The sequence below is a fragment of the Cydia pomonella genome, chromosome 23 (assembly GCF_033807575.1).
Source record: "Cydia pomonella isolate Wapato2018A chromosome 23, ilCydPomo1, whole genome shotgun sequence".
Taxonomy (NCBI): Eukaryota; Metazoa; Arthropoda; class Insecta; order Lepidoptera; family Tortricidae; genus Cydia; species Cydia pomonella.
In genome coordinates this window covers 1,019,972-1,045,726 of record NC_084725.1, presented here as the reverse complement: position 1 = coordinate 1,045,726, position 25,755 = coordinate 1,019,972, and the positions used below count along the sequence as shown (strand labels likewise).

General features: G+C 42.8%; 1 protein-coding gene across 1 annotated transcript in view; it reads right to left on the bottom strand.

Moving 5' to 3' along the window:
• Nucleotides 1-200: 200 nt before the first annotated feature.
• LOC133530550 (membrane-associated guanylate kinase, WW and PDZ domain-containing protein 2) overlaps nucleotides 201-25,755 on the bottom strand; it is a 47,510-nt gene continuing 21,955 nt past the window's right edge. The window contains 13 exon segments of the mRNA XM_061868500.1: nucleotides 201-2,660; nucleotides 3,625-3,758; nucleotides 4,407-4,487; nucleotides 5,242-5,327; nucleotides 6,332-6,456; nucleotides 6,728-6,863; nucleotides 7,871-7,991; nucleotides 9,280-9,400; nucleotides 17,620-17,739; nucleotides 18,636-18,938; nucleotides 20,986-21,147; nucleotides 23,904-24,020; nucleotides 24,909-25,023. Coding sequence (XP_061724484.1) covers nucleotides 2,479-2,660; nucleotides 3,625-3,758; nucleotides 4,407-4,487; nucleotides 5,242-5,327; nucleotides 6,332-6,456; nucleotides 6,728-6,863; nucleotides 7,871-7,991; nucleotides 9,280-9,400; nucleotides 17,620-17,739; nucleotides 18,636-18,938; nucleotides 20,986-21,147; nucleotides 23,904-24,020; nucleotides 24,909-25,023 — 1,803 coding nt within the window. The 3' untranslated portion in view covers nucleotides 201-2,478.

Genomic DNA, 25,755 nt, shown 5'->3' with positions numbered 1-25,755 from the left:
ATTCAGCAAAAAAAAATTTTTTGTGTGCGTATGTTTTTTTGCACATGACACGTTATTTCTTTTTACGTCTTGGCGAAAAAAAAATTGCAAGAAATAAATAAAGTTTTTTATTTTATTTACTGATAAGTAAATAAAATAAAAAAGACGTAAAAAGCCAAGACGTAAAAAGAAATAACGTGTCATGTGCAAAAAAACATACGCACACAAAAAATTTTTTTTTTGCTGAATTTGACCAAAAGCTTTGGTTAAAATCTATCATGTCATATGTGCCCACGGTGTATATGAACAATAAATAGACAGACTTTTGTGCCCTCTGTTTTGAGCAATGCCAGTTTTAAGCCCCCATTAGGACCAAGTATGCTTCACGCTTTACAGAGATTTCGATGTAGTCGTCACAATAAATAAATATTATAGGACATTACTACACAAATTGACTAAAGTCCTACAGTAAGCTCAATAAGACTTGTGTTGTAGGTACTTAGACAACGATATATATAATATATAAATATTTAAATACGTAGAAAACACCCATGACTCAGGAACAAATATCCATGCTCACCACACGAATAAATGCCCTTACCAGGATTTGAACCCGGGACCATCGGCTTCATTTACAGGGCATCGGCGGTTTTTTACAGGGTCACTAGGTCACTACCCACTAGGCCAGACCGGTCGTCACATATACATTTAGCGAGTATCGTTTGAAGCTTTAATGTATGTCTGTAAGTATTAGACATACTCTAAGTCACATGTGGCAGCGCACGCATTATTAACCGACTTCAAAATTTCAAAAGAGGAGGTTATCAATTCGGTTGTATGTTTTTTTTCTCTAAAACAAGATCGATTCCAGAAAACTGTGAACGACATTTTAGTCTCTAAATGCGGTAAAAATCCAGCTTTAAAATCTGTCGGGTTATATGGGACCACGGTGTATATATTTTTTTAATAACACGACGGTGGCAAATGACCAAACGGCCCGCCTGATGGTAAGCAGTCTCCGTAGGCTATGTACGCCTGCAACTCCGGAGGAGTTACATGCGCGTTGCAGACCCTTTAAAAACACCATTATAGACCGCCATTTTAAAAAAACAGTGATCTACAAAATAACAAGTGGTGTAAAAAAATTTTTTCAACCATTTTATTCCGTTTTTAACTTCATTGATAAATTAGTACATATGTATAGCAGATACCTACGATACAAAATGTTTACGCTTAAAACATGATTTATTTATTTATTAAAAAATGTATAACCCTACCCTTGGTACTTACAAAACAGTATGTTTAAGGCACGGCATGTACAAGTATAACGCTAAAGGTAATTTGGACGGTTCTAAAATACGAAATAGCTGCAAATAGCGTTTAGCTTTCCACCCATTGGCAAAAACCACAACCATCAATTTTTAAATGATTATTATAAAATATTTTATTAAAGCTATAATTTCATTACTGACTAAGGTTTTTATGTACCTAATGAACAGTTCGAGTCAATTTTTATGACAAATATCGTCTCAGTGCACGGTGTTTTTAAAACTAGATTTATAGATTTCTTGGTGCATTCCAGAGAACTGTCGGGTACGTGACGCCATTTTTTAAACACTTCTGATAAAGTTAAGAAGCTGATAATTGACATGACGTTTGATAACTAAGATTTAAATTCTACGGTATATAATACCGATTTCTACATGTTACGAGTATTAAGGTAGATGCCGTATACGCGTCTCGTTCTCGACAAAGTAGACCTTTTTTGTGGAATGCCCCTCTGTCTTAAAAAAATCGATTGATGTAGTAAAAATGTTGGTCGTGACTTTATTAGGTATTTTTGTGTAATCATTACACGTAGTATGCATAAAAAGCACAAAATTAGCTTTTTTACGTTACATCTTCCTGACAGAAGATTTATATTGAAAATAAAATTGTATAATACACACATTTTTTCTTTTGTAAATAACTAAATGGGATGTAAATAATCAATAACCATAAAGGTTGTCACACATAGCAGTCAGTGGCGGTCAACAGGGGGCTGCAGCCCTCTCGTGCATGAGTTGCCGAGATAAAACAGTCAGTGTATCTACTCGATAGGAGTCCTTGATTTGAAGTGTGGTTCTGTGGTCCATATGGCGTCCCCCTAGGGGGCGACGCCCCACAAAGACGCGTGCTTGATTAAACACTTATGATGACTTTACCACGAAGTTTGTATAATCAAGGCGACAAACTCAGGGAGTTGCAGATTGTTGTCCCTCTAAAGGGGAATGTCCCATTGCTCGGAACTTCTTTTTTTTCCCTTTATTAATGGGCTTTGTCGAGTAAACGAATATGTCGCCCCTCGGAACTTCTTATGTGGTAAAACAGTAAGTGTTACCGGTCGATGGGAGTGTTTGAGCAAGGAGACAACGTCGGGACGTGGCAGGTTACGGACGGGCGTGCGGTTGATGGCGACAACGGTGTCCCCCTAGGGGGCGACGCCCCACGATTATACATTTAAGGAGGCGTATGTTGCGGTGGTAAAACAGTAAGTGTTACCGCTCGATGCGAGTGTTTAATCAAGGCGACAACCTCGGGATGTGGCAGGTTGCGGACTGGCGTGTGGTTGATGGCTACGATGGTGTCACCGACGTGCAGCAGGCCGCAGCGGGCTGCAGGCGAGTTCGGGATCAGTTGGCCTGTGGAGATATGGTTGCTGTCATCATGTGCGTTCCATTGAAGAACATTTAATTAGAGAAGTAGACTAAAGCATAGAGAAATAAGAAGTAATAGAGTGCTCACTCCATACATCAGTTTTGGTACCAAAATGCTTATTATTTTCGCAGTCGACATCTAGCATCGAGTAGCGGAACTCTCAGTGCTGCTACTCGACAATAGATATCGCGGCAAACAAAAAGTCTAATGCTCAACGAATTTTCAACTCCTACGCTTACTCTGGTTATATATAATATACGCTGAAATTCGTTGAGCATTAGACTTTTTGTTTCTGTTGTCGAGTAGCAGTACTGAGAGTTCCGCTGCTCGATGCTAGATGTCGACTGCGAATGCGAATATAATAAGCATTTGGTACCAAAACTGATGTATGGAGTGAGCACTTCTTATTTAAACAATAGTCATTCAACGAAGCCGTCTGGACAGGGCAATCATGCGGGGTGCGAGCGACGAGGAGTGGGTCGCGCGCACCCGAGCTACATACATCGCCATTGTTAGTAGCTCGGTACTACTTACTAGGCTGCCCATATTTATTTATTTAATCTTTATTGCACAATACATGAAGGTACAAATGGCGGACTTAATGCCTTAAGGCATTCTCTACCAGTCAACCAATGGGTAAAACCAGAAAGATTAAGTAGGTGCAGTGTCTTTTAAAGTTAATGAATTTGTAACTAAGACTATATATGAATATAAACTATATATTGTTAAATGTACACATATACTTAATACAAATAATCATACATATATTGAGCCCATATTGTTTTATCCAGCTGTCCTTTTGGGCAGTTTTGTAAGTCTGTGATAACCCTACTGTGTTTTTGTGCGGTGTCGGCATTTACGCAAACATCAAAAGCGTCGGTCTACTGTTAGTTTTTACACTGTGTCATAGCTTAGGTTATAATGCGGGTATGAACAAAGACAACTCACCAATAGTGCTAGTGGCCTTATTCGTGGACGAGATGACCACGAACCCGAAGCCCTCGCCCTCGTTCCTCGTGACTGTGACGTCATAGGGTACCGACGACCACCCGCCTGTAGCTGTGTCGTATTGCACCCCGTACCTGCAGGTCAATTGAATCAAATATCAAACATTTATTCAGCAAATAGGCCACAGGGGCACTTTTACATGTCAATTTTTACAAACAATAAATAGTACATTACTATAGAGGCCGGGAAACGTAGGCTTGCAGGTCAAGTAGATATGTACGCGTAGCGAAGCCGGATAGAGATACGCGGCCGGCAACCCCGTTTCTCGCCGAGATATGTGTAGTGCTTTTCTCAAACTTGCAATTAAAACAAAAAATTGTAGCTAATTTGTTTTGTGGCGACCTACTCGGCTCGCCACTCTACCAGCGGTGTACAACCTTACGCGCGTAAGTCTGCGCGCCAGCTCGATGCCCTATTTCATCTACAAATATATTATATACTTTCTATATTACAGCCGACATTGGGGCATCGTTGCTCTCTGGCAGAACTCGCGGATATGAGGTGGCGTCTCCGAAATAACTTTATCGCTCATTTTCAACGATGTTTTTGCTATAGTTAGTTTAAAATCAACAAAACAAATTAATTTTATACGTACAAACTAGTTCAAAGATATACTGTATGTCAAATGGCGGTAAATCAAAACTTTTTCATCAAATCAGTACCAGGTCCAGTCGGGGTCCGGGGGATAACAAGGTGGACTAGTAATGAGTGAATATACTGACATGGGTCCGGGCTGCGGCGGCGCGGGCGGGTAGAGCGGCGCGGGGTGCACCAGCCCGTAGGGGGGCTGCGCGGCCGCCGACCTGGGGGGGGGGGGGGAGCAAGACGTAATAATAAATTAATAGTCTAAATACCACTAGAAAAACAAGCTTTTATAAATGCACGTAAAAACCAAAAATATAATACGATATTCCACCATGGAATGCCACAATGAAACCTAATCGTGGTTAAAGTTCATTACAAGACTTTTCTAATAAATTCAAACACAGCTATGATACGATGTTCCATCATGAAGTTCCAGTTCATATCTTCCGGCTCCATCATCATTCATCCCTTGGTTAACAATTTACTATACTTTAAGCTCCAGTTTAGCTTATTGTGACGGAAGAGTAACTACGGAACCCTACACTGAGCGTGGCCCGACATGCTCTTGGCCGGTTATTTTATTTTATTTAGGCTTTGAAGATAAATTGTCATTAATAATACGATGGAATGGAAAATGTTTGAGCGTTATAAGAATATGTCAGATTAAAATTAGCACATTACATTAACTAAGACACTTGATGTAATATCTAATTAAAACATTCCTTTAAAACCTTTTCGACGCCGTGTCAAACACAAAAGCTGTCACTCAGACGCTACGTGACCGAAGTGTCAAAACTGAAATTGAACCTTATGCATATGCACGTAGGTCTATGTTGATCTGTGGTCAGTGACGGATTAATCCGTCGTGGCCGTTGGAACTGCGGTTCGGATATATCCGTCGTTGTCGTCGAAAACGTTAATGGCGGGCTATACTGTAAAGGTTACAGATTGCCAATAGATTATAATACTTACGTAAGTAAAGGTTGGTGCTGATTGGGCATTGTAGGCAAACCTAAAGATTGTATGTCGGCTCGATTGTGGCGTACGCCCAGTGTTACCTGTTAAATTACGAATTTATTAATTCACATCGATTTCTGTTGTTACTGTGATCTAAGTGTGAAATATAAATGTGGGTTTCCATCATAAGAAGGGTCCTTGTGCACATGGTACATAAGGACCCTTCTTTTATGGAAAGTCACATACTTCATTAGAGAAAGTGTGCTCTGAGGTTTATATAAGGCTTTCTGCAATGAAAAATAAGATTCTGGCGAGTCTATCGCGAACCATTCTGTTCGTACGTCTATTTGCCTCTCTATTGTTTAAATATTTAAGAGCGATGGAGAGAAAAAACAATTTTCGTAATAGGCTTTCTGTAGTTTTTGACAGATTTGTCTTGGACGGAATTTGGGCGGTCGATCGTGATAAGTTATAGTAAATAATTGTCCATAATAAGAAAACACGATTGCTGTCGTGAAATTAGATTTACAACATTTATTTGTACAACAAGAGAACAAACTTTGATATCTCTTCCGCCGACGTCAGCAGGTCGCCGGCCGCAGCGGCCCGTCTGTATGTAGACTGTCACACCGCGTTGTAGTATACTCACGTGTCCCCTGGCGGCCGCCTGGCACACGTAGGCGACGGCGCGCGCGTGCGTGGCGCCCGCCAGCGACACGCCGTCCGCCGACGTCAGCAGGTCGCCCGGCCGCAGCGGCCCGTCTGTATGTAGACTGTCACACCGCGTTGTAGTATACTCACGTGTCCCCTGGCGGCCGCCTGGCACACGTAGGCGACGGCGCGCGCGTGCGTGGCGCCCGCCAGCGACACGCCGTCCGCCGACGTCAGCAGGTCGCCCGGCCGCAGCGGCCCGTCTGTATGTAGACTGTCACACCGCGTTGTAGTATACTCACGTGTCCCCTGGCGGCCGCCTGGCACACGTAGGCGACGGCGCGCGCGTGCGTGGCGCCCGCCAGCGACACGCCGTCCGCCGACGTCAGCAGGTCGCCCGGCCGCAGCGGCCCGTCTGTATGTAGACTGTCACACCGCGTTGTAGTATACTCACGTGTCCCCTGGCGGCCGCCTGGCACACGTAGGCGACGGCGCGCGCGTGCGTGGCGCCCGCCAGCGACACGCCGTCCGCCGACGTCAGCAGGTCGCCCGGCCGCAGCAGCCCGTCCGCCGGACCGCCTGGACATAAAGCGTATTGTAGTAAGTACGTAAGTACTTGACGACTTGTTCAAAATCCTGATCACGGCACCAATTGTAACAGGTGTAACGGCGTGCCCATGTATTCACTCGAGTAACGTTTTATCTATTGAGCTAAATGTACACTTGATAAATTTAGTTATTATTTAATTTGAGTTAATATCTTGAGTCGGATCAATAAGTGACCATGAACCCCGTGAGCGTGTAGCCCACGAGGAAGGCACGCTCTATATGTTGGACAGAGTCCCCGCACCGGGCACGACGTAGCCCACGGCGACGCGGCTGCCGTCCTCGGTGCCGCCCACGATGCGGAACCCGAACCCGGCCGCGCCGCGCGCCAGCCGCACCAGCACGTCCGCCTCCGGGTCCGCGGCGCCGCCTGCCTCCACCTGCACCGACATATTTATTTACACATTTTCACTCATCCTCGTAAATTCTCCATATATTTTTTTGTTAGGGAATTTTGAAAATAATGAGTCTTGATAAAAATTAATGACTTCATAAAGGCTTTACTACGTATACACTAAAAAACAGGTTAACTTAAAGACAGTCTAGTGAAACATACAATATGTAAACCTCCCTTTTGACTTCCCCGTGAAATAAATCATTAATTTCACGGACGTAAAAATACACACACAACACGCTCTTAAGATACGACGCTCGATGATGTCAGCACCTTATAATTTTTTTTTATTTAACATGGTTTTGTTTTTCTATAATAACCATGCCAGATATAACATAAAAATGAATAAGTCGCGAGACTACAAAAAATATCAAGAAGAACAATTCTATGATGCACTTGCAGATATAGTGGCAGGCAATAAATATATTTAAAAAATAATGCTGCATGGGAAGCATACAAGATTTCTAATTAGAATTAGAATTAATCATAACATAATACACCAAATATATCTTAATAGCTAAAATTTTACTTATATTGAGTCATTTACTATCTAATAGCGCATACAGTTTTACATAGTAGTTATATTTAAAAACACTATACACTATACACATAGATTTATTGACCTATATCATGAAATCACTTTTATCGACCTCTACTTATCTATACTCTGACAAACTCACCTTGTCATTAAAAAAATTAATTTAACGAAATCTTACCTTTTTTCCATACTACGTCGGTGGCAAACAAGCATACTGCCCGCCTGATGGTAAGCGGTTACCGCCTATGGACAACTGAGACTCCAAAAGTGTTACATGCGCGTTGCCGACCCTAACACCCCCCCCCCCCCCCCCTTGTTGAGCTCTGGCAACCTTATTCACCGGCAGGAACACATCACTATGAGTAGGGTCTAGTGTTATTTGACTGCGGTTCTCTGTAAGGTGGATGTACTTCCCCAGTTGGGCTCTGATCTAGACCATCTCTAGAACATCTTACCTGCGGATAGTTCCCGACGTAGACGGCATTTTGCTGCGCTATGGAGTCGTTATCGTAACAGGACGGCGATCTTCGAGATACGGGAGAGTGCATGTGTCGGGGCGGGGAATTTTCTCGCATTCTGAGAAAAAGAAAGCGCTACGTAACTTGGTTGGACACTTTAATAAAATAACTAGGTGAAATCTATTACTTTGTGTATCTATTTTATTTATAATAACTTTATAAAAAGAAAAACAGTCTTCAATTGATGGCTTTCATCAGCAGAGTGGAAATGTACAAGTTAAAATAAAAAAGTATCTAAATCACTATTGGGACCGTGCGAAGTGCGTGGTGGGGGTAAGTAAAGCGATCCCAGCGCATAAGGTGGTAAAAATTTGAACTAACTGCGGATAGCGTCATTAACATTTCATACAATTATATGGCTCGAAATGAAACTTTGATTTACGATTACTCCTGAAATATTCATTTAAATTGTATGGTGTAAGGGACCATTGTAATCTGTATGAAATGCTTAATATAACTAACGTATTTATTTTGATAATTGTTAATAATGTATCCATGTAAATAGCTTTGCAAATGCCACATATTACGTGATCTTTTTCTAGAAGTTAAGAATGGATATAGTAAGTTATCCTTAAAAGATAGACATTTCACATCGCGGACTTTTTTGTAGACCTATGAATGAGAAACAACCCCACCATACATTGTGTTGTTATAGCTCAAACGGATTATGCAGCGTTTTCGATTAAAGCTCCTAGCCAGCGTGATTTTTTCCAACAACATCGTTATATTCTAAACAATTTACACAAAACCTTAACAAGTTATATACTTAAGCCTTCCTCAAGAATCACTCTATTGATAGATGAAAGTCGTATGAAAATCCGTTCAGTAGTTTTTAGTTTTGGAGTAGTTTTATAAGATGTAGTGAATTGACGTTTTCCCCTAGAATTGCGGATACTAGGTTGCGTGACAGTCGTGCACGCTCCCAATAGGTGTGTTTTAAATATTTGAATAAGCCCAGACCTGATGAAAATAGGTGTCCCATTTTGAGGTCGTTGAGAAATCGAAAAATGTAAAAATAATGCCCCGTCTTTCTCGGCGTTTTCAATGAATTGACGAATAAGTAACTACAAGCCCAGTTCGCTTTAGTGCAATTCGATAATATAAGTGGAAGCCACCATTTTGAAAATTGTAGTATTACTATTTTAACATTTGATTGAAAAAAAAAACCACCGAATTTAAAAACTAATCCAACTATGAGAACGTAATGGTATAATTAAAAATGCACCTTTATGCTTTGGAATAAAGTTTAAAATTATTATTTATAGGTAAGTCGATAGTGTTTCGGAAAGATCGATTTTTCTCTAGGTTCGGCCAAAACCTAACCTAAGCCTAAACATGAAATGTACCTCATATTGTCTTTGCTTCTAGCCGGCGAGTTGTTGGAGGGCGAGCGGCTGTGCAGGCGCGCGGCGGGCAGCAGCCGCTCGGAGGCGCTGGTGCTGCCGGGCGACTGGCTCCTCATGCGACCTGGCAGTAGCATAGGGTTCAAAAAAAAGTATATTGTGCACAATATACGAGGGGGTGAAATGAAATGAAAACGAAGGTGGTGGGAATTAATGACCCGAGTTTGCAATATTTATACCCCCGGAGTTACATACAATGTTTTTCATCATACTTGTGAACAAAAAACTAAATTTTAAGCGGAATCATTCTTAAATACGGTGACATATCACACATTCATCCGCCATTTTGTAATTTCTTGGCAGGTGAGGCATCGAAGGCACAGACCTATTCGGCATTCAGCCACGATTGAAAATTATGTAAAAATATTTTAAAAACAAACATATTAAATTATTAACGGCAGTATTTTAAAAGTAAAACTCATTTACACTACGTGGTTTCTACGAACTCGTGGCATAATAAAAAAAGTTATAACTCCCTAGGGAGTTATAAATTTGTTTTACAATCCATAACTCCCGCGGGAACAATACATGCCTTTGTCCTTCAGTATATCTGCATGAAATAAGAACTTTTTCGAAGGCGAGTGCGGCCTCAAGTACCTGTGGAGTTGGAAGGCGAGTGCGGCCTCAAGTACCTGTGGAGTTGGAAGGCGAGTGCGGCCTCAAGTACCTGTGGAGTTGGAAGGCGAGTGCGGCCTCAAGTACCTGTGGAGTTGGAAGGCGAGTGCGGCCTTAAGTACCTGTGGAGTTGGAAGGCGAGTGCGGCCTCAAGTACCTGTGGAGTAGTGATGGGTAGGACATCAATTTAAAATGAGTTTGTATGAGTACCTCATTCTCTAAAATGAGGTGTTACAATGTCTTACTTCAAATGAGGAGAGGTACTAGCACTTTTGCAGCATCGACTATTCCATGAACTCCAACGGCAGCAAACCATATTTAATGTAAATACATATTTAGGCATTGCTAAACTTCCTTTTAAATATTTACTTGGAGTGCAATTCTGGAGGTTTAAAACAGAACTTTAACAACAGAAGACATACATTTAAGAATCAAACTAAGGAGTTAAAGTACATACATCCTATTGCAACTTAATTTGATGCTTTTATGAAACTTGTTCTAATTTAGCAGTTTATTATTTTTATTGTTAGATTGTTCAGTATCAATCCTTACTACTTGATATCATTTTAAGTTTAACATTCATATATTGAAATAAATACTAACCATAAACTACCAAACAAACAATTAACAAACTAAGGAGAACAAATCCAATATTTTTTGTACCATTATTATATAGAAATTACTAACTTACCACCTCATAATCAGTAATAATAGCATTGTAATATGATAACAAACGAAAGCCTCAATAACGTTCGCGCGGTAATGCCACCGGCGTGTAATATACACTTGATTTTTGTATGCAAAAGACAAAGAAAGACCCACAGGTATATTTTATCGCGAAAACAATGTTAATATATTGTTATTTTGGTATAATTATAAGAATGGTCACTGATCACTATTTATAAAACACAACTAAAGATTACGAACAACTTTTTCGAGTTTCTCGTACTATAAATATGTCAAAATCATAAATGATCGAAATACTATATGAAGCACGTTAACAAAAAGTATTACAAATTCAAATCGTTAAAATGTACATGTTTATTTCACCTATACAAATTATATTTACTTTTTTATTAATAAACTAATGTAAAATATCATATTTTGTGTACGCCACTATATTATATTTCAATAATTTAAATAATATTTTGGTCTCTTAAACGATAACTGTTTCTAAGCTAGCTTCGTAAATGCCCAGTGAGACTTGGTTGGCATTTCAATCGCTTATCAAGTAACCATTTCACTGTCCAGTCTAATTGATTCAGATTATACATGACACCAGCAATATGAGTCTTGAGGTCAGGATATACTGGTATGCGCGTTAGTACAATAATAGCTAACAAATATGGAGGCCTACCGCGAACCACGAAGTTTTGCTTTGCTGTCGCACTTACGTATGAAGTTACAAGTGCGACAGAGAGAAAAAACTTTCTTCGGTAGGTTCTTTGATGACTTAGATTTTTCGCTTTTGACAAGTAACTTAGCAATGCTAGGATCAAAATGGCGTAATATGTGTGTAAGCTTGCGGACGCTTACGCTTGTTTTCTTTCGTGTTTCATTTTTAACGTATTTTCGATGAGGTGTTATTGAAGCACGGCGCGTGTCTGTCTCACTCCCTCTTTCGGTAAATCTAATTCATTGTTTCATTTTGAAAGGATTTTTGAGGGGATGTCACAGTGAGGCGAGTGAATGGTACAAACACAACGCATTTCTCGGTGGACCTTTTGTCCTTGCAATAAGGTTTGTAGTTGGGCAGTTGATAGTGTGAGCGATGAATGCGATGACGTCAATGACTCATTTCTTCATTTGAATGTCGGCGAGCACCGAGCGCCTCGCGACTCTCTTGCGAGTTGTGAGGAACGCGAGCGAGTTTGAAAGGCTGAGAGTTTTTTTTAAATTTGAAGTGTTTGAATGGTTTGAGTGGTATGATGCGCGCGAGTAAATGAGTAAAATTAATTGAGGAGTGATGTATGACATTTATGCGGTGTGAAGTTCTGCGACAATTTAACTAAATGAGTGGTACAAATGAGGTGCCTCACGAGCAGGGACCGGAAAACCCGTTCATTTGGCTTACCCGTTCGAATGGGTAACCCCTTCATATGATAAGCTAATCGTTTGGGTAACCCGTTCAACCGGTTACCCAACAATAATGATTAACCCGTATTATTCAGATTAACCTAATCGTAACAAGTGGTTACCGCTTACAGGAGCTGATTCGGTTTGTGTTTTGCGTGTACTAACCGGTAACCTTTCGGTTTAGGGTAAGCCTTACCCCTCTCCCGCGCCTTTCCTCCACCGCTGCGGCACCGCGGCAGAGATGGGCATTACGTAATTGATTCGATAGTTATATTGTAACTACCGACGTAAAAGTACTTTTCGTTAATGTTGACTTACTATATAGATGCTTATTTGTATCCGGTTTTAGTAAGATGGCGGCCACACACTTTGTCATAAAAATCATCATTTTTAGGTTTTAGGGAGTTCCGATTTCGAAAATGATGACGATTTTGGAATCCAAGATGGCGGCCATGCAGTAAGTCATAAAAGTCGTCATGTAAATCGGTTTTTAGGTTTATGGGAGTGCAGATTTAGAAAAAGATGACCATTTTGGAGTCCAAGATGGTGACCATGTACTATGTCATAAAAATCGTCATGGATGTCGTTATATAGGTTTTAGGGAGTGCAGATTTCGAAAATTATGACTAGTTTGGAATCCAAGATGGCGGCCATGCAATTTGACATAAAAGTCGTCATGGATAGAGTCCAAGATGGTGACCATGTACTATGTCATAAAAATCGTCATGGATGTCGTTTTATAGGTTTTTAGGGAGTGCGGATTTCGAAAATCATGACTATTTTGGAATCCAAGATGGCAGCCATGCAATTTTTCATAAAAGTCGTCATGGATGTCGTTTTATACGTTTTAGGGAGTGCGGATTTCGAAAATGATGACCATTTTGGAGTCCAAGATGGCGGCCATGCAATTTGTCATAAAAGTCTTCATGGGTGTCGTTTTATAGGTTTTAGGGGGTGCGGATTTCGAAAATCATGACTATTTTGGAATCCAAGATGGTGGCCATGCAATTTGTCATAAAAGTCGTCATGGATGTCATTTCATACGTTTTAGGGAGTGCAGATTCCGAAAAAGATGACCATTTTGGAGTCCAAGATGGTGACCATGTACAATGTCATAAAAATCGTCATGGATGTCGTTATATAAGTTTTAGGGAGTGCAGATTTTGAAAATCATGACTATTTTGGAATCCAAGATGGCGGCCATGCAATTTGTCATAAAAGTCGTCATGGATGGAGTCCAAGATGGTGACCATGTACTACGTCATAAAAATCGTCATGGATGTCGTGTTATAGGTTTTAGGGAGTGCGGATTTCGAAAATCATGACTATTTTGGAATCCAAGATGGCGGCCATGCAATTTGTCATAAAAGTCGTCATGGATGTCGTTTTATACGTTTTAGGGAGTGCGGATTTCGAAAATGATGACCATTTTGAAGTCCAAGATGGCGGCCATACCATTTGTCATAAAAGTCTTTATTGATGTCGTTTTATAGGTTTTAGGGAATGCGGATTTCGAAAATCATGACTGTTTTGGAATCCAAGATGGCGGCCATGCAATTTGTCATAAAAGTTGTCATGGATGTAGTTTTATACGTTTTAGGAAGTGCAGATTTCGAAAAAGATTACCATTTTGGAGTCCAAGATGGTGACCATGTACAATGTCATAAAAATCGTCATGGATGTCATTATATAGGTTTTAGGGAGTGCAGATTTCGAAAATGATGACTATTTTCGAATCCAAGGTGGAGGCCATGCAATTTGTCATAAAAGTCGTCATAGATATCGTTTAATAGGTTTTAGGGAGTGCGGATTTCGAAAATGATGACCATTTTGAAATCAAAGGTGGCGGCCACACATTTTGTCATAAAAGTCATCATGGAAGTCATTTTTTAGGTTTTAGGGAGTGCGGATTTCGAAAATCATGACTATTTTGGAATCCAAGATGGCGGCCTTGTTTTTTGTCATAATAGTCGTCATGGATATCGTTTTATAGGTTTTAGGGAGTGCGGGTTTTGAAAATGATGACTATTTTGGAATTCCAAGATGACGGCCACGTACTATTTAATAAGTCATCATGGATGTCGTTTTATAGGTTTTAGAGAGTGCGGATTTTGAAAAAGATGATCGTTTTGGAATTCATGATGCCGACCATGAAATGTGTCAGAAAAATAGTCATGGATGTCGTTGTAAAGGTTTTACGGAGTGCGGATTTCGAAAATCATGACTATTTTGGAATCCAAGATGGCGACCATGCAATTTGTCATAAAAGTCGTCATGGATGTCGTTTTATAGGTTTTAGGGAGTGCGGATTTCGAAAGTCATGACTATTTTGGAATCCAAGATGGCGGCCATGCAACTTGTCATAAAAGTTGTCATGGATGTCGTTTTATAGGTTTTAGGGAATGTGGTTTTCAAAAATGATGAACCTCAACCATGTGTATCGTAAAGAACTCGTCATGACATTTAAAATGAGCTTAAACTTGATAGCATTATGGGAAGTCATCGATGAGTTCCATTGACAACTTCCGATTTCACTATCAGACCTTCGTCACCATGTGTATCGTAAAGAACTCTTCAAGACATTTTAAATGAGCCCAAACTCAATAGCATTACTAGTAGTTATCGATGAGTTCCATCAACACCTTCCGATTCCACCATCAGACCCTCGCCACCATGTGTATCGTAAAGAACTCGTCAAGATATTTAAAATGAGCCCAAACTCGATAGCATTACTAGTAGTTATCGATGAGTTCCATCAACACCTTCCGATTCCACCATCAGACCCTCGTCACCATGTGTATCGTAAAGAACTCGTCAAGACCTTTAAAATGAGCCCAAACTCGATAGCATTACTAGTAGTTATCGATGAGTTCCACTGATACCTTCCGATTCCGCCATCAGACCCTCGCCACCATGTGTATCGTAAAGAACTCGTCAAGATATTTAAAATGAGCCCAAACTCGATAGCATTACTAGTAGTTATCGATGAGTTCCATCTACACCTTCCGATTCCACCATCAGACCCTCTCCCCCATGTGTATCGTAAAGAACTCGTCAAGACCTTTAAAATGAGCCCTAACTCGATAGCATTATTAGTAGTTACCGATGAGTTCCATCGACACCTTCCGATTCCACCATCAGACCCTCTCCACCATGTGTATCGTAAAGAACTTGCCAAGACCTTTAAAATGAGCCCGAACTCGATAAAATTATTAGAAGCCATTGATGAGATCCACTGACTCAGGAGATGTGCACAGACAGCTAACGATAAAGAAAGTGACTATAATAGGAGTAATAGGTACTAAACAAAAATATACCAAAATCAATGCAACGACTTACCATATTAGGTAATTTGCCTTAAACTTTAGCATGTGTTTTGAAATCTACGTTGTGCGCTACTTGACTTAACGTACACTTTTGTTTGAATTAGCAATATTAGGTCGGCAAATTACAAAGCCTTTGACAAATACCGACTGCCGCCGCGCCGCGCCGCGCACTCGCACGTGCACGTAGGGAATGGAACCGCCGTGTTTCGCGTCGGGCGCTACGTTAATAGACCATATGCAGTTCACGTAAAAGTTAAAACAGCTTGTTCGTATTTAATCAGCGCTTGAAGCGGTAACCCTTTCCCGGGTTTTTAATATCGGTAAGCGCTAACCTGAATTAATTCAAATAAAAGGATTAGTTTCTTCATCATCATCATCATCTCCTAGCCGTTTTCGACCACAGCGACTGCGTTCTACCGCTGAGAGCGTCGCTGGTGCGCTCTCAGGTGACTGATATAGCCAATTTTTGCAGCAAATGTACGACCACACTCGTTGCAAGTCAGCACCCCTCCGACATAATTGTAAAGTATGGCCGCAGGTGGTCTGGCCTTCAGCTCGTCGCGCTTAGCGTCGAGTTCTGTGAGCCGCCTGGCTTCAAACTGACGCACCTGAGTCTGCACAATATGCCTCCAACGTGGACGGTCACTGGCTAGACTCTCCCACTTCGTTGGCTCTATATAAGCTCTCTTCATATGCCGTTTCAACACATCTTTGAACCGCAAGAATTGGCCGCCTTGTTTGCGCTTTCCATCTTGCAGTTCGCAGTAGAAGATGCGTTTCGCGACTCGGTCTTGGGACATGCGGGAGACGTGACCGCACCATCGTAGCTGTCGTCTCATTAGGTAGGCCTCTATTCCAGCGACATCGGCACGCCTAAGGATCTCCGTGTTTCTAACACGGTCAGACCAATGGACGCCCATAATTTCGCGAAGGCATCTCAGATGGAAGCTGTCTAATGAGCGAATATGCTTACGATACAGGCACCACGTTTCTGAGGCATACAAAAGATTCGGCAGGACAATAGCCATGTATACAGCTATTTTAGTAGAAAGCTTTATGTCGTGTGACCGAAACACCTTGGAACGAAGTTTTCCGAACGCACCTGCAGCGGCTCCTATTCTGCAGTTAATTTCGTTGTCAAGGTGGCACTTAGCTGTAATCGTGCTACCCAGGTATTTGAACTGCTCTACTAGTTTAAGTGAGTCCCGTCCGAGTTTAATGTCAACCTGCGGATTGGCAATTGTGTCGAGGACCAGAACTTCAGTCTTCTTGACACTTATTTTAAGGCCAAATCTATGACATGACTCATCAAGACTCGACATAAGCTGCTGTAGAGCTCCTGGGGAATCGGCCACAAAACATAAATCATCTGCATACATTATCTCCGATATGATTGCGTGAGACACCTTGGTGCGCGCCTTAAGCCGGGCTAAGTTGAATATGCCACCATCGGATCGATAGCGAATACGGATGCCGTCAGAAGAAGTTTGCAGTGCATCCCGAACTACTACTGCGAAGTACAAGGCGAAAAGAGTGGGCGCAAGCACACATCCCTGCTTCACGCCACAACTAACAGAGAAAAACTCTGATTGTTCGCCCTTGACACTTACACAGCATTGCATGTTGTCATGCAATAGTCGGACCATCCTGACAAACTTTTCTGTGCATCCCAGTTTCTTAACCGGTAAGCCAATCAAAAGCTTACCGAAATGAAGCGGTTTTTGGAACACAGCTTTACAATAACCCGGGTTTTTGAACGGGTTAGGGTAAGCGGGTCCGGTCCCTGCTCACGAGTGAGCAACTCAACACTACTGTGGAGTTGGAAGGCGAGTGCGGCCTCAAGTACCTGTGGAGTTGGAAGGCGAGTGCGGCCTCAAGTACCTGTGGAGTTGGAAGGCGAGTGCGGCCTCAAGTACCTGTGGAGTTGGAAGGCGAGTGCGGCCTCAAGTACCTGTGGAGTTGGAAGGCGAGTGCGGCCTCAAGTACCTGTGGAGTTGGAAGGCGAGTGCGGCCTCAAGTACCTGTGGAGTTGGAAGGCGAGTGCGGCCTCAAGTACCGGTGGAGTTGGAAGGCGAGTGCGGCCTCAAGTACCTGTGGAGTTGGAAGGCGAGTGCGGCCTCAAGTACCTGTGGAGTTGGAAGGCGAGTGCGGCCTCAAGTACCGGTGGAGTTGGAAGGCGAGTGCGGCCTCAAGTACCGGTGGAGTTGGAAGGCGAGTGCGGCCTCAAGTACCGGTGGAGTTGGAAGGCGAGTGCGGCCTCAAGTACCTGTGGAGTTGGAAGGCGAGTGCGGCCTCATCCGACTGGTGGAGGGTGACTGGGCATGCGGCGGCAGCCCTCCCAACGCTGCTGTAGTGGGCGAGTGCAGCATGCCATCTTCTGGGAAACCTGTAGACAACATTGTAAATGTACAGATCCACGGTGTTAACTGACAATACATAAACCTTATTACATAGGCATAAGTACCAAATGATAGTCAGTTAAACCTGCTGCTGTTCTTAATTCGTATTCTTAACTTCCACCAGTGTGGAATCCCGCCTTAACGTTTTCAACGCTGTTTCAAACACAAAAGCAGTCGCTCGAACGCCACGTCACCGAAGTGTCAAAACTGAAATTGAACTTTATGCATATGCACGTAGGTCTATGTTGCTCTGTGATCTGTGACGGATTAATCCGTCTTCGGCGTTGGACCTCCGTTGAGGATATATCCGTCATTGACGTCAAAAAGTGTAGATCACAGTCCAGTTTTGGTCAGGCTATCGGCTCTCTAGCTTCCTTGTCGCTAAACGTGAATGTGAAGGGTTTAAGGGATAGATTTCGCCAGCGGTTCGTGGTTTTGGAAACTTCCGAGTTTTAGGTAACTATAGTACACAAAGTAAATAAATAAATGTATTATAGGACAAATTTACACAGATCAACATAGTTTCACAGTAACAGGCTTGTGTTGTGGGTAGTCACGTCTGAAAATATCGATACGAATAAAGTCCCAAAAATATGTATACACGACCTTATTGCTCATATATTAAGGTTTTTGGCACTTTATCGCCCGTATCTATATTCTCAGACGTGACCGTACTAGGCGATGATATATATTATATACAAATACTTATATACATTGAAAACACTCAAAACAGTAGAATAAACCTGAGCGTTCGTAAACCTCATCATAACGAGACATCGGATAATTAACTATGTGCCAGTAATGCACTCGATTTCCTATAGCAAAGTTTACGAATAGACTGCCTCAAATTAATTTATTACATTTAAATTCCATTAATACTTACCTCCATTATCGCTGCTGTCCGCGACACTAGCGTTCCCCCTCCAGTACGCCGCGTTCATGTCCACGTGGACGGTCGGCGTCGGCACCTCGCCCCAATTCCCGTTCCATCTCTCCCCGTTCTCCCACCCGTTCCCGTTCTCCCACTTCTGCCCGTTCTGCTCCCATTTCTGGTCATTCTGTTCCCATTTTTGTTCATTTTGTTCCCATTTTTGGACGTTTTCTTCCCACTTTTGGGCGTTGTCATCCCATTTCTGTGAGTTTTCGGCCCAGTTTCGAATGTTGTTAGAGTTGTCTACCCACGTTTCTCGTTCCTGCTGATATAATTTAGTTTAATTATTGCACCGATAAGTAAAACAGAAATTTTCCAATTTTCCGGATTAGGTAGCAATAATCGGACTTGTCACTTATCTATTAATATTTATTTACAATTCAATATACATAATGGATATATACAGATGATTACTATAACTAGCTTATATCTAAAATAGGCCCTTGAGGCATTGTACCAAGGATGCTGGCGGCATTTCCTTGTTGTATCGCAATACTGATACGTTGTGCGAGCCGCCAGCTCTTCGGTCATCAGTTACGTCAACCAGACGTTTCGCGATTTCTCCAAAAAACTTGTGCGCGTTGGGATCCAATGGACCTAGAGTTTCAACGCCATCTATAATTAAACAACTTTCTGGTAGTGGATACTTGTGCTATTCGTCAATATGTTTCACCCAACCAACCTTTCAGTGTGAAGGGCGCCAGCGCCCAGCACGTAATATTGTGCGATCAGTCTGTCTGTCAGTTGTCTGGGAAATGAAGTTAAACTGTTTTTTTTCAGATACTGAAATGAGAGTTCCATTGGCCAATTTGCTAAACTATTTTTTATGAAATGGCACCCCAGAAGGCCAAATAAAAACAAGGATCTGATGATTTTATTCCCCTGAAATGACAATGCATCGTTTTTCACCAGTTTTCACAATCCATTATTTAATGCTTAGATTTTGCTTTTTAGGGTTCCGGAGCCGAAGGGTAAGAAGCGGACCCTACTACTAAGACTCCACTGTCCGTCTGTCTATCTGCATGTCACCAGGCTGTATCTCATGAACATAAATTAATTTGAAATTTTACTTTTATAAAAAATAGTAAAAACAGAATAAAATAAAGGCGGGCTGAGTACAGACCTGCCACTGGGCCGCGTAGGGCTGCGCGGGCAGCGTGAGGCGCGAGCCCGGCGTGCTGCTGCGGCGGCGCCGCTCCCGCAGCCCGCCGCGCGCCACGGGCTCCGGCACGGCGTACGTCGCTTCCACTGCGACGTATATTACTTAGTACAGACCTGCCACTGGGCCGCGTAGGGCTGCGCGGGCAGCGTGAGGCGCGAGCCCGGCGTGCTGCTGCGGCGGCGCCGCTCCCGCAGCCCGCCGCGCGCCACGGGCTCCGGCACGGCGTACGTCGCTTCCACTGCGACGGATATTACTTAGTACAGACCTGCCACTGGGCCGCGTAGGGCTGCGCGGGCAGCGTGAGGCGCGAGCCCGGCGTGCTGCTGCGGCGGCGCCGCTCCCGCAGCCCGCCGCGCGCCACGGGCTCCGGCACGGCGTACGTCGCTTCCACTGCGACGGATATTACTTAGTACAGACCTGCCACTGGGCCGCGTAGGGCTGCGCGGGCAGCGTGAGGCGCGAGCCCGGCGTGCTGCTGCGGCGGCGCCGCTCCCGCAGCCCGCCGCGCGCCACGGGCTCCGGCACGGCGTACGTCGCTTCCACTGCGACGGATATTACTTAGTACAGACCTGCCACTGGGCCGCGTAGGGCTGCGCGGGCAGCGTGAGGCGCGAGCCCGGCGTGCTGCTGCGGCGGCGCCGCTCCCGCAGCCCGCCGCGCGCCACGGGCTCCGGCACGGCGTACGTCGCTTCCACTGCGACGGATATTACTTAGTACAGACCTGCCACTGGGCCGCGTAGGGCTGCGCGGGCAGCGTGAGGCGCGAGCCCGGCGTGCTGCTGCGGCGGCGCCGCTCCCGCAGCCCGCCGCGCGCCACGGGCTCCGGCACGGCGTACGTCGCTTCCACTGCGACGGATATTACTTAGTACAGACCTGCCACTGGGCCGCGTAGGGCTGCGCGGGCAGCGTGAGGCGCGAGCCCGGCGTGCTGCTGCGGCGGCGCCGCTCCCGCAGCCCGCCGCGCGCCACGGGCTCCGGCACGGCGTACGTCGCTTCCACTGCGACGGATATTACTTAGTACAGACCTGCCACTGGGCCGCGTAGGGCTGCGCGGGCAGCGTGAGGCGCGAGCCCGGCGTGCTGCTGCGGCGGCGCCGCTCCCGCAGCCCGCCGCGCGCCACGGGCTCCGGCACGGCGTACGTCGCTTCCACTGCGACGGATATTACTTAGTACAGACCTGCCACTGGGCCGCGTAGGGCTGCGCGGGCAGCGTGAGGCGCGAGCCCGGCGTGCTGCTGCGGCGGCGCCGCTCCCGCAGCCCGCCGCGCGCCACGGGCTCCGGCACGGCGTACGTCGCTTCCACTGCGACGGATAATAACGTACTGATCTTACATTCACATTACAGATAGTAAAATAAAATAAAACTTTATAACAAAAAATATAACCGACTTCAGAAATTACCAAAAGCGCCATACATGTACCTATAACATTTGAAGAGTTCCCTCGATTTCTCCAAGATCCCATCATCAGACCCCGACTTGGTGCCAACTGGACCATCTCGGGGTTATACCCGTTCGATTAAAAAAAAAATTGAAAATTGGTTCACGATTCTCGGAGATATCGAGTAACATAGGTACATACAAAAAAAAAACAGTCGAATTTTTTGAAGTCGGTTAAAAATAGCCACAACCGAATACAGAACCTCCTCCTTCTCTGAAATTGAAGTCGGTTAAAAAATATTAATGATATATCACGTGGGGTTTCGTTGGCAGCAGACATTCCGGGCATTTTTAGCTTCCGATTTGCAAACGTACTCGTTTATAGATGTCTTGTAATAAACTGATCGGTCGGCCGTTGAACGCAGCCAACGGCTCTTAGCCTGTACGGACATCTATAACAGATTTATCTACGTCTTTTTTTGGAAGACATGGGCAGTTTTTAGCATAAATGAATTATCTTATATTTAATGGGAGGAAAATATCAATTTTAGTAAGGACAAACTACAGGCATCTACAGGGATGTCGGGTCACTTACAAATGTAATAATACAAGTGTATGGCTGGAAATAATAAACAAGTGTTAGGTACAGTTATACCCCCTTATTCATAAACATCTAATAAAGTTAACAAGCCGCTAATAATCGTTTGTCCCTTTCCGACGTATTGATATGATGGAAAGGGACAAACGATTATTAGCGGCTTGTTAACTTTAGTAGACGTTTATGAATAAGGGGAATAGACTCTATTTGTTAGAACCATTTAAAGTTTTCTTTACGTTGGGCAATTCATAGTAAAAGTTTGGAGGATTTACAATTAAAGATAGTGGCCGTATAAAGCAGTTAGGAAAGTCAAATCACCGGCCGGCGGGTTTGACGACCGGTCTGGCCTAGTGGGTAGTGACCCTGCCTATTAAGCCGATAGTCCCGGGTTCAAATCCTGGTAAGGGCATTTGTTCGTGTGGTGAGCATGGATATTTGTTCCTGAGTCATGGGTGTTTTCTATGTATTTAAGTATTTATAAATATTTATACATTATATATATCGTTGTCTAAGTACCCTCAACACAAGCCTTATTGAGCTTACTGTGGGACTTAGTTAATTTGTGTAATAATGTCCTATAATATTTATTTATTTATTTAAACACTTTTAGAACGAAGTTCCTTATCGGACGGTTGGCAGATGGGGGCTAGGTGAAAAAACCGTAAGATTTATCCGTCATGGCCCTCTTTTATTTAAATTCTTTCTCGAGAATAAGTAGTCTAATATCAGCGACTTACGTATATCCTGTAGCGGTAGATACAGATGGTAACAGCGACGATCCGGGTTCGATCCCCCGGACGTGTATGCAGATATTACTTTATATCTGTTTTGTACTTGAATTTCATATTTCTGATTGACTAAGCAAGTATGAAGCTCGAGCTAAGCGTATCAGTATCAGCTTGTACAAAAATGTTTTCTTATGTCTGTAAGTCGCATTTCAGAACTGATTTGTGAAATTTTGTGACCAGTTTCGATAATTATTATTTTGTCGATTAAGTTTTTTTTTATTTGTTTATCAATAATACAGACTGTGCGGAAAGAGAACAGTCGTGGAATGTATTGGGCCCCATACATTCCACGACTCTTTCCGCACAGACTCTGCTACGTTTATAAATAATAATATGCTTCGTTCCAAACAAGTGTTCCACGACACTCACGCATTTTACTTTGTTTTTAAATAATAATAATAATAATAATGTGGAAATTAACCAACGTCACCATAGTACCCATTGTTTTGTTTACTACAGGTGTCATCCCAAAACAACTACACACCTCAATAAAAACCCTATCGCTATCACCATCTTCATATTTACTTATGCAAAAAGCAGTTATTTTAAACACATGCCGCATAGTCAGAAAGTTTCTTCAGAATGATTTGCAACTTCCTAATATAAGTAACCAACTTTCTTCAGTTACCTTACCGCCACCAGGACCAAGCTACAACCGAGCTGAAAACGGTCAATTTTTATGTAGTGATTAATTTTATTATGAGATGCACTTGGCTTCGGCCCGTGCATTCCATTACACCGGTATTCCGTGGAATACCGAGAAAAACTAAGAACCCAAATAATAATAATAATTCAGCCTATATACGTCCCACTGCTGGGCACAGGCCTCCTCTCATGTGCAAGAGGGCTCGGGCTATAGCCCCCACGCTAGCCCAATGCGGATTGGGGACTTCACATACACCTTTGAATTTCTTCGCAGATGTGTGCAGGTTTCCTCACGATGTTTTCCTTCACCGAAAAGCTAGTGGTAAATATCAAATGACATTTCGTACATAAGTTCCGAAAAACTCATTGGTACGAGCCAGGATTTGAACCCACGACCTCCGGATTGAAAGTCGGACGTCATATCCACTCGGCCACCACCGCTTTTTTAAATAGAATAAGCAAATCACTCATTTGTTCAGTTTTGCAGAAATTTTGAGGAACTACACATAACTTCCACAAGTTAACTTATAGCCCAAGTTTTTTAAACCTTACCTGTTCATGTCTAACTTGTATTACAATTCATGATAATTTGATTTTATACATATTGAGATCGCTACGTGTATATTGTCGGTTGCATACAAAACTTACCAGAATTCATAGCATCGAGTCTGTCTCTCAGCGAGTCCTCCGTGTGCAGTGAAGGTGATCTGAGTTGCTCTGCGGTAGGAGTCTTGCTTCTTCCGAGTTGACTGTTGTTCGCTGCCGCTGCAATCATTTCGGTTAATTATTTATTATTTATTAATCAGGCAGGCAGTTGAAACAACTGATAGTTGCCTGTATCTGAGTGATCTTCACTTAATATGTATTCTATTTATTTATTTAAGAAACAAACAGTCATAAAGTATATACATATAACACTGGAAATATCCTTAAAACTAGACTTACAGTTTCCTTAATGAAAATATTATAACATCATGTTTAACATAAATTATAATATTCAACTCTATTGACAGCTATTAAAGTTCAAATTTCAACGAAATATTTTTTATGACATGCGTTAAGGGGTTAAATTTCTTGACCGTATTTGGGGTGATCTGTTATGTTGTGCAAAAAAATTGTAGTAACTTGTATCGTAAGTTAATTGTCGTTTTCAAGCAAAAGGTACCACATTGTCGCTTGCCATAAGAGACACTCTGTCAGGTTATTCGTATAAAGATACGAGCAAATTTCGTCCTTATGGTGAGTCACAATGTACCTTCTGCTTGTAAACGCCACATTTATACACGGACCCGGGTACGTCCTTAAACTACGTCCAAAAGAGAGGTATGGGCATTGTGAATGTCATCTCACTTTGTGTGGTGTCATTCCAGATCTAGATCAGAGCCCAACTGGGGAAGTACCTCCACCTTACAGAATACCGCAGCCAAATAATACTAGACCCTACTCATAGTGTTGTGTTCCTGCCGGTGGGTAAGGTTGCCAGAGCTCAACGAGGGATGGTGAATCCTAGGGTCGGCAACGCGCATGTAACTCCTCTGGAGTTGCAAGCGTACGTAGGCTACGGATACTGCTTACCATCAGGCGGGCCGTATGCTTGTTTGCCACCGACGTAGTACAAAAAAAAATACATAATATAGATATGACAATTCTTACTGTTCGCAGGCGGGACGCGAGTAGCCGAGCGGCTGCGCGGGGCTTTACCAGCCGCATTGTTTCGTCGCCAAACTCGGATCGTCGTCTCGTGCATGGCGGGACAGTCTTTCAGGACCTGCAAATGGTTTAATAATTAGGTTACGGCAGTTTACAAAAGGCTGAAATTCATGGAAACTTTTGAAAAAATCACTGGAACCAGTTCCAAAGTGGTAAATTTTGTAATATTTGAAATTATGTCATATTTAAAAATCCTCAAATGGAGGAAATTAGAAAGACGGCAGGGCCGACTTGGCTTATAGCCTTAGTCAGCCGGTATGATAACAGACGCGCTCAGTTTGTGATATTTGCAATCATAATGTCATTTACGAATTAGATGTGTATGTGTATTGCATAGTATAGCTAATTATTAAATACTGCGGAATGGAGTATCGAGACAAACCATTGAGGTTTAACGATACTTTTTAACCGACTTCAAAAAAAGGAGGAGGTTCTCAATTCGTCGGAATATTTTTTTTTAATTTTTTTTATGTATGTTCACCGATTACTACGCCTAGACCGATTTGCAAAATTCTTTTTTTTTTTGATAGGGTATTTTGATCAAATATTCTGTAATTGTGATTTATCTGTAATAAATAAAATAAATAAATCAAAAAAAGTTATTTGGAGACCCTAATTCGTTTTGAAAGACCTATACAACAATATACTAAAAAAAAGCGGCCAAGTGCGAGTCGGACTCGCCCATGAAGGGTTCCGTACCATTTATGACGTATTAAAAAAATCTACTTACTAGATCTCGTTCAAACCAATTTTCGGTGGAAGTTTGCATGGTAATGTAACTAATGTATAA